This window comes from Aulostomus chinensis, chromosome 8, assembly GCF_037954235.1.
Source record: "Aulostomus chinensis isolate RoL2024-O1b breed Wild chromosome 8, RoL_Achi_v1.0, whole genome shotgun sequence".
Taxonomy (NCBI): Eukaryota; Metazoa; Chordata; class Actinopteri; order Syngnathiformes; family Aulostomidae; genus Aulostomus; species Aulostomus chinensis.
Window position 1 is genome coordinate 7,364,259 of NC_141327.1, and position 15,885 is coordinate 7,380,143.

General features: G+C 41.6%; 1 protein-coding gene across 4 annotated transcripts in view; it reads right to left on the bottom strand.

Annotated features, from left to right (window-relative positions):
* Positions 1-15,133, bottom strand: part of LOC147256967 (glutamate receptor 2-like) — a 106,746-nt gene extending 91,613 nt beyond the window's left edge. The window contains exon 1 of one of the 4 annotated variants that reach the window (XM_086210681.1): positions 14,865-15,129. In XM_086210681.1, coding sequence (XP_086066807.1) covers positions 14,865-14,934 — 70 coding nt within the window. In that variant the 5' untranslated portion in view covers positions 14,935-15,129. Of the gene's footprint in view, positions 1-14,864 lie in introns of all 4 variants that reach the window. The other 3 variants (XM_086210680.1, XM_086210679.1, XM_086210678.1) reach the window with 3 other exon arrangements.
* Between the last annotated feature and the right edge of the window lie 752 nt (positions 15,134-15,885).

The window sequence follows — 15,885 nt, forward strand, 5'->3', positions numbered from 1 at the left end:
ATGTAAACTCTAATGATATTGTGATTATGTTTAGAGTTTGTAATTAATTTTATATTTTTTACTTTTCTTCAGAGGTAAGCATGAAGGACAAGAGGATTGAGAGAGCCATCAGTGTGTCCAAGAAAGTGGTCAGTGCGTTTTCTTACTCATGGAAAAAGAAAGGGGTGCTAGAAGCTGCCCAAGATGAACTCAAACTGCCTGATAATAATCGAGATTGGACGATATGAAAAAATATATCGTGATAATTTTTTTTTTGCCATATCGCCCAGCCCTACCCTCAGGTGTTTACTATTTCCCTGAATAATGGGGAATACAACTGTTTTAACGATTTAAAAATACTCTGGAGTAAAACAGTTAAGAAGATTCAGAAACTGATAATATTGTTTTAAAATTATTTCAAAAGTTTTGAGTAAAAGGGAAATAGTTTGACTGAAATATTTTGTTTAAATCTGCAGCAACAAAAAGCCTATATATCTGCAGGTTTTCTCTCTGAGAAGGGGGAAGAATAGGTTTATTTCTCAAAGATAATCAAGGACAGAGAAACATACCTCTTTTTCAAATTATCACACTGGAGGGGGGCATAGGGCAAAAAAGTGACAGCTGCGCCAGTCAGAAACTAGCAATGGCATGGCAATGGCAACCACACTATTTTTTCTTGCAGCTGTTTTTGCCATTTGATATTGGCAATGCTAAATAAGAGATGAGGAGGGGCTAATTGTTGAGATCGAGAAATATTCCAAGCTACACGATCCCCAATCGTCTCATTTTAAAGACATGTTGTTTCATTATTCTCTTCTGTTCGGTGGATGCAAATGATATTGAGGATGACAAAATGTCTGCGTGTTTCTTTCAGTGATAGGTGATGAGACTTACAAACTGTTAAAAAACCTGATATCTCCCACAATACCAAGTGAGGAGATGTATGCAGGGTTGAAGAGATGTTGCTTGTGCATTACATGCTGAAGCCTCTGCTGATTGCCAAGAGATTTTGGTTTAAGCGCTGTGTGCAAAAAGAGGGTCAATCTGTGAATGAGTATGCAGTGGCTCTGAAGCAATGTTCAACTAATCGTGACTTTGGGGAGTTTTTAAATGATTCACTCAGGGATCAGTTTTTAGTGGACTGTGCTCAGAAGCAATGCAGCTAAAGTCTAAAAAAAATTGACCTACCAGAGGGCGCGAGAGCTCACGCTGTCTATGGAAACAACTTCCAAAAATACAACGGAGTTTTAAGGGAAGGGAAGTGAAACACAGCAGGTACATGCAATCAATGATGGAGAAACATTTCCTGGGAGAGGGACAGGAAAGTTCAAGAGACAGTTCCCAAAATAGGAGAGAAATGGCCCAAAGCAGGAGAATGCAGGTCAACAGTTGTGCTATGGGTGCACAAGGTACACAGGGTAGCATGTCGACTGTAGATTCAAACACAAAAGGTGTTTGGAATATTCTAAAGTGGGCCACATAGCACGTGCATGCAAGAATAGAGCAGTTGCCCAGGCACAGTACGTGGAAAAGGAGCAATAGGGGGAGGATGAATCAGAGCTGTTGGGAGCGTATGCAGGGTACACTACCTCTGCAGAAAAAAGGGACTCACAGTAGATATCACTCTCAATGATAAGGAGATGAAAATGGTTTTGGACACAGGGGCAGTAGTCTGCCTGTTGTCAGAAGTGAGTTATACAAAAGCTCTGTCCCATCTCGCACTCAAGAAAACCAACTTGCAGCCAACAACATACTCAGGTGAGCCTGTCCCAGTATTAGGTTGGTCACAGGTAGCAGTGTAGTGTGGTGAACAGAAAGAAAGCCTACCCTTAGTAATGGTTAAGTGTGACCAGCCTGCATTGCTTGGTCATAACTGGCTAGAGAAGATGAAGTTGAACTGGTCAAGTATCTTTGCAGTGAACAAGGGCTCAGACACGGCGGTCTTAGAGTGCCACAAGGGGGGGTTTGCAGAGGGCCCAGCCAATAATAATAATAAGAGATTATAAAGCAGTCATCAGAAGAAGCCCAGAGGGCCACACCATCTTCCAAAAAAGCCAGACTAATGACGTACACACTGAAGGACAAAGACAATGAGCTAGATAGGCTAGAACAAACCAAAATTTTGTCTATAGCAGAAAGGAGTCAGTAAGCAAGCCCTGTAGTGCAAGCTCTGTAGTGATTGTCCCAAAAAGTGATGGATTGGTCAGATTATAGTGACAACAAGGTTACCATCAATCAGAGTCCAGAAGAGAAGACATACCTATTGCCCAATGCCGAGGACCTGTTCGCAACACTAACAGGTGGAGCTTCCTTCACCAAGCTGGACCTCTCCCATGCATATCAATAGCTGCAGCTGGATGGACTCTGAGCAGTATCTGACAATAAACACACACTGTATTGCTACCACAGACTCAGCTATGGCTATCGCTCCCTCAATATGCCATTTGGTCATGGATCAAATTCTATAGGGATTCAAACATATCACCTGTTTCCTGGATGATATTCTTTTCATAGCTTGCTCCAAAGAGGAACACCGGGAAAGGCTGGAAGAAGTGCTCACACGTCTGGGGCGGTACAATGTGAAAGTGAAACTGTCAAAATGCAAGTTCTTCCAGAGCAGTGAGGAGTACTTGGGCCATCGCATCAACAGAGAAGGACTGCATCTAATGGAAGAGAAAGTGGCAGCCACTGTCAAGGCATCCAAACCCAACAATGTCACTAAACTTCAATCCTTCCTGAGCTTACTGAATTACTATGGTAAGTTCTTACCCAACCTGTCGAGTCTGCTGCAGCCCATGCACAAACTACAACAAGACAATGAAAAATGAAGCTTGACTGTGGAGTGTGAGGCAGCTTTTGGAAAGGCCAAACAGCTGCTCCTGCAAAGTTAAGTACTCATGCACTATGACATTGACAGGCTACTGAAGCTGGCTTGTGACACCTGCCTGTATGGCATGGGGGCAGTAATCTCTCACAAAATGGACAATGGAGAAGAATAGCTGATAGCAGTCGCTTCAAGGATGCTGTCTGACACTGAAAAGGACTACGCACAAATTGAAAAACGCATTGGCCATCATCTATGGTGTGAAAAAGTTCTATATGGAAGGCGATTTACCCTGATAACGGACCACAAGCCACTGCTGGCTATCCTGGGACCCAAGTCCGCCATGCCAATGCTGGCTGCACTGAGAATGCAGTGCGGGGCTGGCTGCACTGAGAATGCAGTGCGGGGTCATCATCCTAATGGCCTACACCTACAGCACTAAATACAGGATGTCCTCTGATCATTCAAACGCTGATGCGTTGTCACAACTACCACAATGAGATGCAGCCAGAACAGCAGAGGAAGCAAACATCTTCTTCCTCTCAGTCATTCCAGAGCTGCCAGTGTTAGTGAAGGGCATTGAGCAAACCACCTGAAAGGATCCACTGCTGAATAAGGTGTGGAGTTACACAGTAAACAGGTGGCCTAACTACATGCAAGAGGAGGCACTGACACCCTACTTCACTTAGACTTTGCTGAAGAGGATAAACAGTACTTCTTAGTACTGGTGGATAGCCACACCAAGTGGTTGGAAGTGGCACACCTGCGATCGATCACATCAGTCAACACCACTGATGTGCTGAAAGAGTTACTTGCAGCCTATGGACTACGAGAAGAGTGCATCAGAGACAACAGACCTCAGCCAACATCAGCCAAGTTTGTGAGTTTCATGAAAGAGAACAGAGTCAAGCACACACAGATGCCATCATCTCCCCCAGTTTCGAATGGGGTGGCTGAGTGGTCAGTTCAGCTTCTCAAACAAGCACTGTTCAAACAAGTTCTGGAGGGAGAGCAGGACACAGTGTCACTCAAGTGTAGTGTGGCAAACTTCCTGCTTATGTACCACAGTACGCTGCATACAATGACAGGCCGTACCCCTGCAGAACCTTTTCTAAAGAGACGGCCACCCATACGGCTCAGTCTACTCTGACCCAATCTGGCCACAACCATGGGACAAAAGCAGGCAAAGCAGAAACAAAACCACAACCATAGCACACTACCTGTATTCACAGAGGGCGAGTGCGTCCGAATGAAGAATTTCAGAGAAGGAATGGAGAAATGGACTCTGGCCACTATCATCCAGCGAAAGGGACCAGTCACCTATCTCATCCAGGTTGGGCTGAGAAAATGCACTGTACACATGGACAACATGTTGCCATAGAGGGCCAATACTAATGAGACAGTGCTGGAGGAGCAACAGTCACCTGCAGGGGTGGAAATTCCAAGGCATCTGATTCCCATCAGGGAGGAAACACAGAGAAAAACACCACAGCAACCAGTGCAAGGTAGCCCCACTGTAGGTACGCCGATGCAGCATGCACCAGAGCCTGAGGCAGTCCCACGTGCCTTTAGTTTCGTTTCGCCTGTAGTTCCTACAAGTGTTCCAGCACTGCCTGTGGTGTGCAGGTACCATTTAAACTAACATCACTGAGTGCCTAACTGCATCCTCAGTCTCACTGGGTCCCAGGAGCAGCATCTGGAGCCTGTGACATGTTGCTGTGTCCAAGAGGTCTGTCTCATGCTGAATTATCAAATGAAAACACTTACTGAGAGATTAGTTTTTTCTTTGATACCATTATCATTTGTTTATTATTATAGATGCACCATAGTACTTAAGTCTCAAGCTGTGCAGTAAATAGCAATGATGATCACAGAGACAACAGTATCTTGGATTCTCAGGGGGATCCTGATTTTAATTCAGCCCCTTCCTACATCTTCAAATGTTCATGGCCAGAAAGATGCCAAATGATTGTCTTTGGAAAAATTACACCTAAGCTCAATTGTAACACTCGTGGTGGAGCTGGCAGAATGAGGTCATATTTTCACACAAACAATCTTTGGCCTCCAGCATGGAGGCTGGGGCTTTACCAGGCAACAATGGCAACTTGCAATGAGGCAGCATTTTTAGCTTTGGTGATTGACAAGTCTTCACATGCTCACTCATGAGAAACAAGGTCATAATTAGTAAGTGGCTACTTCTTGCATACCACGCCCTGAATGCATGTCTTTTATAAATGCTTGCAGAATGTGATGGGGAAGGTGGCTAAGAGAAGAGTAAGTCTTTACTGTCGCTTTACATAAATACAACAAATTTTGCCCTCAGCAAGCAGCTGCATACAGCACTCGGGGACCAATTTGGTTCAACTGCTAGCACTTTGGTAAAAATCATCAACTTAAAATATATATTCTTTTGGGGGGATTCATAGACACAGAGAGAACATACAAAGTCCACACTGAAAGGATCTGGATCTTCTGAACCTGAGACCTTCTTATTGTGAGGTGCTAATCAATGAACCATCCTGTGGGCACTATTGTTTATGAAAGGAGACTTCCACTGTTATAAGGCCTGGGCAATAAAACAACAGCAATAATTATCGCAATATCGTCAAGTAAGATTGTCATAAAACCAATGCCAAGGCAGGGTAGAGCTGGCCTACATATTGCTTAATATTGGTTGGAGCTGTAATGATGGAAATGAAACAGGAATTCATTTAATTTTCAGCAAAAAATTAAATATTTTATGATCGGTTTGAATGTGTTGTCTTTAAGGTCTGGTTAGGTTTAAGTACACAAAAACACTTTGTTAGGGTGAAGAAAAATCAGGGTTTGGGTTTACATAAAAATGTCAAAATAGACGTACATAACGTCACTAGATAGGACACATCCTGTCTCAAAATGATGTAGAAAAACTAGTCCATGCTTTTGTCACTTCCAGGCTGGATTACTGCAATTCCCTCTTATCAGGTTGTACTAATAATTCCCGAAAGACTCTAGCTGGTGCGAAACACTGTTGCCTGCATACTGATTACAACTGGTCAAAGAGACCATATCTCTCCTGTGCTGGCTTTTTTTTCCATTGCCTACCTGTTAAATACAGAACAGAAGAAGAACCCCATTGAGCCTGGATCTGCTCGATGTTCCTGACTGTTAAAAGCAAGGCTTTCGTCACCGCTGTTGCAGGATGTGCTTGCTGATGGAGAATTGTTGGGTGTCATTGAAGGAGTGTGGTACTAGACCTGCTCTATTTGCAAAGGGTCATGAAATAACTTTGTTGTGATTTGGCACTATACAAATAAAATTGACTTCACTTGACTATGACTTCACAATTTGCAAAAACATGTGGTCTGTGCATGGGCAGAATAAAAGCCATTTTATTGAAATAAACACATATTCTGCTTATGATGAAAAAGATGATTCATTTTAAAAGAAACATGCATAAATACAAAAAATAAATACAACTGCACAACTATTTACAAGAACACACAACTATATACAATATTATATACATCAAAAGGGATTTTCAAGACCTAGTTATTATATCAACATATTATTATGTAGCAAATATTATTATGTAGAAAAATAGATACGGGCGGCATGGTGGTGCAGTGGTTAGCACTGTCGCCCAGCCTCACAGCAAGAAGGTTCCAGGTTCGAGCCCCGACTCGGGCATGGGATCTTTCTGTGTGGAGTTTGCATTTTCTCCTTGTGCCTACGTGGATTCTCTCCAGGTACTCCGTCCAAAGACATGCAAATGGGGACTAGGCTAATTGAATACTTTAAATTGACCATAGGTATGGCTGTCAGTGTGAATGGTTGTCTGTCTATATATGTTGGCCCTGCGTGGACTGGCGACCTGTCCAGGGTGTACCCCGCCTTGCGCCCGAAAAGGATTAGTGGAAGATAGTGGATGGATGAATGAAAAATACTTACAACTTATATAAATTTTGATCATCTTGAGGTGGATCCATTCCATTAAAAAACATCTCCTCATCATCAGATAATTCACTCTCAAAGGCTGAGCCATTTTCCAGATCACTGGCACCAAAGTCTGCAGTAGCATCTTCATAGAAGTGTTGTGCCACTTCAGCTGCAGTGTATTTCTTCTGTGGTATTTTTTTTCCTGACTTTGTCCACTGCTCTACCAAGCGCGTCTTTTCAATGTCCAACACTTACCTGTAGTGACCTGACATGAACTGAACTGATCTGCATTTGTGCATTTACAGTAGCTTCTGTGTGTAAGCTACTGTAAATGCACATGTACAGTAGCCCCCGTCGGCAAAAGATGTACACCTGTGCACTTTTGTTTACTTGGAGAAACTTTGGAAAGGTTTTTGAGAAACAAAACTTTCCTATCACTCAGAAAGGGGTGCAACGTCATGCTTATACTGGACACTGTGTAGGAAATTGCGCTGAACAAAGCCAGATTGTGGACATAGTTTGTCAGAGAGGAAAACATGATAACCCAGGAGTCGGTAAGATATGTTGTTCTTCTCTATCATGCAATTGACAAGTACGAGTGAAATACTGGAGTACACAAATAAGGAAACATTGGTTTGCAGTCTTTTATCAGTCTAGTTGTAAAAAGATACATTAGATCCACATGTATGTGTCTTATATCAGCATAAAGCTCAGTTTCTACCGTTTCATATGATATGCATGCCATATCTGTCCGATGATGGGTTCGTGAGTTATTTAGATGAGAGTTAAAGGAGTACACATTAATGCACAGCTTTTTGTGAACCACTGTAAAGGCGCAGCTGTGTAGTTTCACATGATATGCATCTTATCGAGCTCTGATAAACCATTCCAGAGATATTTGAGCGCAAAGAATGTGTGTCTTAAGTCACGCAGTTTGCGTGAATGGGTCCCTCAGGGTTAACTGGCACTATTAAAAGCTATGGATGTAATTTATTTCTATGATCACACACGCAACAAGGGAACACTAGGAGACAAACACACACACACACACACACATACACACACAAACAAACATCTTTACATCATTGGAGTACTGTTGCAAATGAATGAACTTTAAACACAGAGCCCACTCTACAACCATTGGCATCAAAGCTGAGATCTCCTGTGAAGAAAATATTCAGTGACAACTTGTCAAGCAGAATAGTAAGTAACATGCCATGCAGTCCCTCTAATATACAGTATACACAAATAAACAAAATGAATATGAACCCTCACATGTGGAGAGCACTTTAAGCTGATATCAACTTCCTTCATGAGCCAAACAGCTACCAGGTTGTAGCCAGTCCTACCTGTGTCTTTGACAGCAGACAGCTGGTCTCTTGTTTTGTTTTTTTTACCGAGAAGTAGCATCATGTCAACATGCTGCCGTTAGTATTGATAAAGTTTGTTAATTAATGACAGAGAAAACTTGCTCCACAATGGTACCAATATGCAATGACAGCATCTTGCTAGCGCATCTGATTAGCTTGTCTCCTCCTGCGACTATTAGTATCCTAGTTTGAAGAGGGTCTCTGTCTGTGTTCCTCCAGGAGCAACATCATGGCATTAATCTGACCGCAGTATATACTGTGCACTACTGCAGAGACCCCACTTCCTCTTTTAGTTTCACTTTCACATAGTGGCCTTGGCTCTTTGAAAGACACTGTATAAATACAAGTTTTTATTATTATTATTATTATTATTATTATTAATCTCCATTCAGTATATTTGTGACTCAATGAAAAATGTCTGTGCATCAAAAGAAGCCAGGATGGCAGCATAAGAGAAAGTACTCCTGACATTTTGAGTTAAAGCTAGCCCATTTGAACCCGAATGGGCAAAAATTATGTGACAGTACTGAATAAGATTTAGGGCTTCGATATACCAAAAGGGAAGAACAATAAGAAATCTACGTAGGACAAGTTAGTCAAAGGAAACAGAGACAGCTGGACCTCACCTGCTAGCAGTGTTGTTAAGGACAATGATATGCTAAAGGACACCAGAGAGCAAGCTAGCAGAACGATCCTGGATCTAATCCGAAAAGAACTATGGGAATTCAGGCAAGATAATAGCACACAACTGAAGGGAATCAGGGAAGTGATTAATAAAAAGAACAAGAGAATAGAAGAGGTGGAAGAGCGGATCATGGGCACTGAAACTCTAATACAAATTAATGAAGATGCTGTAACAGAGATGCTCAGACCTAGCAGAAATGTGGATGTGAGTATATGGTAGCCAGAGTTAACCTGGATCAAGATCACGCACCTGAGGTTCTGAAACAATGGAGGGAATATGTAGAGGTGAAATCCTTACTGAAAAAGAAGAAAATCCATTTCCAAACTCTGTTTCCAGCAAAGCTGAGAGTCTTTTACCTCGGAGACAGCGGTGTTGTATGGCTCAATGGAGGAGGCGATGAACGACATGGCAAACAGAGGACTCTTGGTGACAGTTATCAAGTGTCTGGAGTCTATACTGAAACAGATCTGATGCCTAACGTGGCACACAGAAGGAAGAGTGAGGAACCGAGAGAGGGGAGATCGGATCCGCTTCTAAAGGGAGAAACTCCTATTATTTATACACCAAGAACTGGAATGACTGTAGAAATAACAGAGAGGCTGATGAACTGAAGGGACTGACGGCGAGCCTATTTTTGTAAAAAGATATCCCCTGATGAAATAGCGGACTAGGGTGAACACATAGAGGTAGATACTTCTTAATTTCCAATTATAAATATGTATGGCACATGGCGGTAGAATGGATGTTAACAGTCGGGCATTGTACCTGTGCTGCTAAAAGACAGACATTGGCTGGATGGTAAAGGCAAAGAATTATCGATAATTAAATTCGTTTGGCATGGAATTTGATTATCGACTTTTAATCGATTTATCGATTCCTTGTTGCAGCCTTACTGTCCAAAGAGTCAAAATCAAAGCAATATCTTCATCTAGGAAAAAAATGAGACATATGAAATTACTAGAACTACAAAACAAACGAGCAAAAATGATAGGGTTTCGCCTGAAGTACCTTCAGGCTCAGGCCCTAATTAAAAGAATTAGAGAGAAAACATAAAATGAAAACAGAACACAGTTTACAGGACGACATCATAAAGTTAATAAATTAAATTAATGATTTAACTACACACGAAATCAAGAAAAATGTAATGTGTCTAAAACAGAGGTATTATGAAATTATAATGCCTATTCCAAAACACAAACTTTTAGCTCTAACCTATAGCATTAACTGTTAATTGCATGGTTAGGTGGTTAATCCCTGGACCGCTATCATAATAAATTTTGCTGATTTCTGACAAATTTTCCATATTTTTCACTCTGTTTTCTCAATTTACGGTGGCACAGTGTTGCAGTGGTTAGCACTATCGCCTCACAGCAAGGTCTGGGTTTGAGCCATGGCTCAAGCACGGGGTCTTTCTGTGTAGAGTTTGCATGTTCTCCTTGTGCCTGCATGGGTTCTCTCCAGGTACTCTCACTTCCTCCCACAGTCCACAGACATGCAAATGGGGACTAGGCTAATTGAATACTCTAAATTGACCATAGGTATGGCTGTGAGAGTATATCGTTGTCTGTCTATGTGTCTACCCTTCCAAGGTGTGCCCTGCCCCGCAACTGGGATAGGCTCCAGCCCTTCATGAGAGCCTCATCTCAACACTGTGTAGCTCTTGGTATATTGTCTTAAGCGTTTGTTGAGCAAGAGATTAGGGCTGCTACCTTGTACAACAGCCAAGAAGAAGTCTTAGTTTGATCTTGGGTGGGCAATTTGGCAAAAACATTATATCACAATCTTTTTATCTATCTATCTATCAGATCACAATCATGATTTTATCACAGTTTATATCATGTTGAGACTACCACACTCCAACCAAAATAATTTCAAAATATGAAAAATAGTCGCTTTCAAAGACGTAACATTAACAGGTCATTACAGCCAAAGTAGATTTTTGAATAGACATTTTTATTAAGACACACACCATGCTTCAAGAAAGCCATCCCCATTACTTTCTCTGTGCGACCCCGAAACCACACACATGTTGGAGTGTGTCCCCAGCTTCACTCCATGCAACTGTTCTCTTCTAGAGTGGTGCAATGTCCTGAAAAAATGGAACCCAGCAAACCACTATCATAGAAGCTCTTTTCTACTTCCAGAGCAGCCTGCTATTGCAATCGCTAAATAATGAATAAGGAGAGACTAACTGAGACTGAGTTAAGTTCCAAAATATAACCCACAATTCTGTCATTATGTCCCACATTCCTCTAGTTAGAAAGACATGTACACACATGTAAGGACATGATAACATGTAAAAATACCTAAAAACACAGATTTTTCATTCCAGCTTCTTCAGCATGGTGCTTAGTCTATGAAAAATACTGGGCAGAAACAAATGGTTTTATTCAGCTGAGAAAGAAACTTAAAATGAATTAGTTTAGTTTGGCACCCCACAGGTTCATCATTTCCCATAACTACCATCACCTGTGCTGTCCAGAACATCCCTTCGGTTATCAGTCCACAATCAGGGTATAAGACTGCACCCTCTGAACTGACCTCTGAGACCGCATAAAAAAATCTCTGAATGTCATACCATTTCAGAAATATCACCTCTATTGAACACTGTTCTTCACTCACTCAGTCAAATACTCAAGATTTTGTCCACATTTTCCTTCCATCAAGGCTGGACTACTGCAATGTACTTCTAATCAGGATCTAGAGAGAATCTCCAGGAGCTGCAATACATCCAGAAACAACTCTGAAAGAATCCTGAGGACAGTGGAAAAATACGAACACATAACACCTGCACTTTATTTAGAATAATGTCTTCCAGTCTCCTTCAGGAATGAGTTGTCAGTTTTATTTGTGCAGTGCCATTTCACAACAAAAGTTATCTCATGACACTTTATAAGTTCTGTACGTCTAGCACAACACTCCTTAATGAGTGAAAATGGACACAAAATTTCTAAGCTAACCCACTGGTGCACCCACGGCAAGGTTCCCACCTCACTCAAGGAACTGCTCCTCCCACAAACCTCCACACAAAACCTTTAAAACTTTTTAAAACAAGTCCCTGCCTACAATATGTTTGAAACCTTTGCCCACAAAACAGCATAAACTGAATGACTGAAGCAGGCAGAAAAACAAACAAACAAACAAACAAAATACACTCGGCACCCGAGATGAATACATGTATAATACAAGGATACATCAATTGCCCGGCGAGGGACTGGAATCGGCCAATTTTCAGCCAGACAGGCCCTGACCGTGACCGTCTGGTTGGGTCATGTATTTCCAATCCCATGCTGGTGCACCACTTAGCTGGGACAAGCGATGAGTTTATTTTTGAATACTCGGAACAGCTAGAGCCAGACAGGAAATCTCCAGTTCTCCAATTTTCAAATCCAACACAATTTTCAAAATAAAACACTATGTGCAGCATTACAGTAAAAAAAACAGACCTGAAAAGGACTCAGTGTGAATATGTACTGTATGTACATGTGATAGAAACAAAGAAATCAAGAGAAAAAAAAACACCAGCAGAATTTGAGCAAGTTAACAAAGCTGGTGGGCAGATGGAGATTGCTGCTGTGTGGAGGAATTGTAGCCAGAACACAGCACAGACCTTCATGGTGGAAAATCGGGATCAAGTGCGGAAGTTCTTCACCTCGAGCAATGAGGATATAAATCTCAGAATTTGTAAAACATATTAAGCCAAAACTGAACAACAAACCTAATCACATACTTAAAAAAAAAAAATCCATCACCCCGTTGAGTCTGCCTAGTTTGAGGAAGCTGAAAAGGGGAAATCAGCTAAGGCAGTTAGACAGAGCTCGGAGCCAAGAACTATAATGCGACCTCTCCTATTCTTCACTGGCTTCTGCATTCAACTGCTTTTGTTCCGTAAGTAATAGATATGTCAGACACAGCTGGATATACAGAAACTAATTTTCAGTAGAATCTTATTTGGTCCTCTTACCAGTAGGAGAGCATGTTATGTATTTATGTATTTTTAGGGTTTATAAAGTAAGAAAAACATCTGGTTACTCTGTGCAATTTGGGGGAAATTGTAAAAGTAATATTTTCTGTAATTATGAAAATAAAATTTTCCATTAAAGAAAAGTTTATTTTCTATTGTTCTAAATTCTGTCAGGTATAGTTCATAGACAGAAAATCTGAATTGGAAAAATGAATATCGGCAAGTAACTGACCAAAAAATCAGATATCTGAATAGGCCAAGCAAAAATGCAATCGGTGCATTTCTACAGAGGTATCTACAGCCCTTTATATAGAGCATGTGCCCTTTATATAGAGCATGCGCCAAATTTGCAGTCCAGTAGAGGTGGGACTTGCTGTCTTTAATGTGTGAAATGGAGGCGTAATATTACTCTTTCCAAAAAAGCAGCCACTTGTGTGGGCGTATACATGTGACGTGACAAGACGTGCAGTATGTAATTGCCCCTGAACAGTGACATACAACATACAGGTTGGGAGAATATTCAGCCCTGTGAAAGTCTGGCAAAGTCCAACCTCCCTCTGCCACTGCCGCTCTTGTGGTCACAGACCTGGTGGTACGTTTTTCATAAGTTTTCAACTTGCTGGTGACGTTCTGTCATCCGGCGATAGCCACGTTGACCAAGCTCCTCCACAACCTTTTCATACAACAAGCCATCCTTCACATTCCCGTGAGGTGGTTATCCACAGTCCTCTCCCCAGCAATGGTTAGCAGTTCCCCGATCTCAGCGGTTCCCCTGGTGCTCATCTTGCTGAAGTGACGATGCGTCGCAAGAATATTTAGCCCCGTGACAGTCTGTAAGTTTCAAAACAGCAGTTCACTGCTCCGGCTGGAGGTGTTTGATGCGGGAGAACCGGCGAGTGTAATGTTTGAAAGTTTGCATCATCATCGACACCTCTGCCCACCTCATGCCAGGCCAGCACATTGACGGCTTGGATTCACATACCAGTTGAGGCAACAGAAAGTGTACACTCAGAGAAGGAAAATGGCTGAGCTAAAACTGACCCCCAATTTGCCACACTCTGACTGAAACTTCAGGCCACATGAGGTTAAGTTCCATGTTCCACATTTGTTCACTGGCTATAAGTTAGAGGTAGATGACAATTAAGGAGATGGTAAGCTGTCCTTAAAAGGGCTCTGCTGCACAACGCATAGGCTGACAGAGGCATACAACCACAGTGCACTATTTTTTTAGTTTTGGCTATATTCTAATACTATATAGTTTAGCACCCAAATTGTCCAGTAAAATAGTGGAAAAACTCACTGTACTCCCAATACCCAGTCCACCTTGAACAGGTGTATGTGAAAGAATGTTTATATTTTGTTGTTTATTTTTTGACAGAGTACCATCACAAAACCAATCACTTGAGCACTGTCTTTCATCCCCTCAATACCTTACACTGTGTCCAAGCGTACTTTTTTGTCCAGCCATACAATTTTCTGTAAATATTACACAAGCATAAGTAAAAGATGATTTGCTGGGTCTATTACAGTGGTGAGTTAATGCAAAAACACCTTTGGTTATCTTAGCACATCATGTCATATGTTTCAACAGCTTGACTAATATGACTATATTAATATCATGACTGATATGTTTAGATATTGACAATTGCACAGCTATATCAACACACACACAACACAGTTCTTGAAAGTAGCCTCAATTCATTATTGATTAATAGATGACAACAAATACCTCGTCATTATGTTGACAGTCAATTAAATGTAGCTTTTTAATATAATCTTAACATCATGATTCATGACAAACAATAAGGTGCTATAGATTTTTTTGTAAGTTATTCAAGGTAAATTTGAGTGTGCACGCACGCCACACAATGCACCACGTTTCAAATGCACGCGCATTTAAGCACATACACAAATATGAGTGAAAATGACAAAACTAGAACACTGCAGCAACCGCTGTGTAGCATTAGGCCGAAGCCCTTCAGCAGAGATGAGATGAAAGAGGCCCACATCAGGACACGATAAATATGCCAATTACAAGGGACAAAATGGGACTAATGAAGACAGACAAATAAATAGGGGAGGTAAAGATGAAAATGGTAGGGACCATGAACAAAAAAATCCTACCGATTTGGACGCTCGGAGATCCGCACAACGCCTCGTGCCACACCAGTGTCACTACAAGGACCAGCTTCATGGTTGTGTTCAGGATCCTCGTGCAACACAACAATAGCCCGAAAACGCGATTCAAAGAATAAAACGCCCCCACCACACATACAGCGAGCTCATGGCGTTAAGTCTGCAGAACCGCTGCCCTGTCTCCCAAGGTGCGCGTGCCTTCACCGCTGGACTGGAGCGCGCGCGGTGAATTGTTTACCGCTGGATCACGAAGGAAACCGAGATTTCCCGACAGTTTATGCATAAAGCAACATTCAAGAGACCAAGAGGACATCGGAAACGGTCTGTACACGAATAGACGTACTGTATATATTATGTCCAGCGGTGAAGGCACGCGCGTCTCAGGAAAAAGAGCAGTGGTTATGTATATGTACATGGTTATATGGTGGTTTCTGTCTCCTCCTTTGGCCAGCTTATTTTACAAACAGTCTAACATAGCAACATACAGTATTATGATTTTTGGGAGGTTGTCTTTTTATATTTTTTCCCATTCATTCATGCTCCAATCATTCTCCAATCACACTTCCGCCCACACCCCCCCCCCCCGCCCCCACACACCCACACACACACACACACCCTTCACTACCCATCCACCCACCATACTCACCACACTCATTGGTCATCACACATACTATGGTGCCTTTCGTGATAGTACTTGTTCTTCCTATTGACCTGACTTCTCAGGTCCAGTATTACTCTCTTCTCTCTCCCCTATATATATACATATATATATATATATATATATATATATATATATATATATATATATATATATATATATATATATATATATGTATAGATAGATATATATAGATAGATAGATAGATAGATAGATAGATAGATATGTGTGTGTGTGTTTATGTATATATATATAGAGAGAGAGAGAGAGAGAGAGAGAGTGAGATACATAGATATAGATAGACAGATAGAGAGATAGATATATTCTATTGCTCTCCCTGCCTCCCTTGCC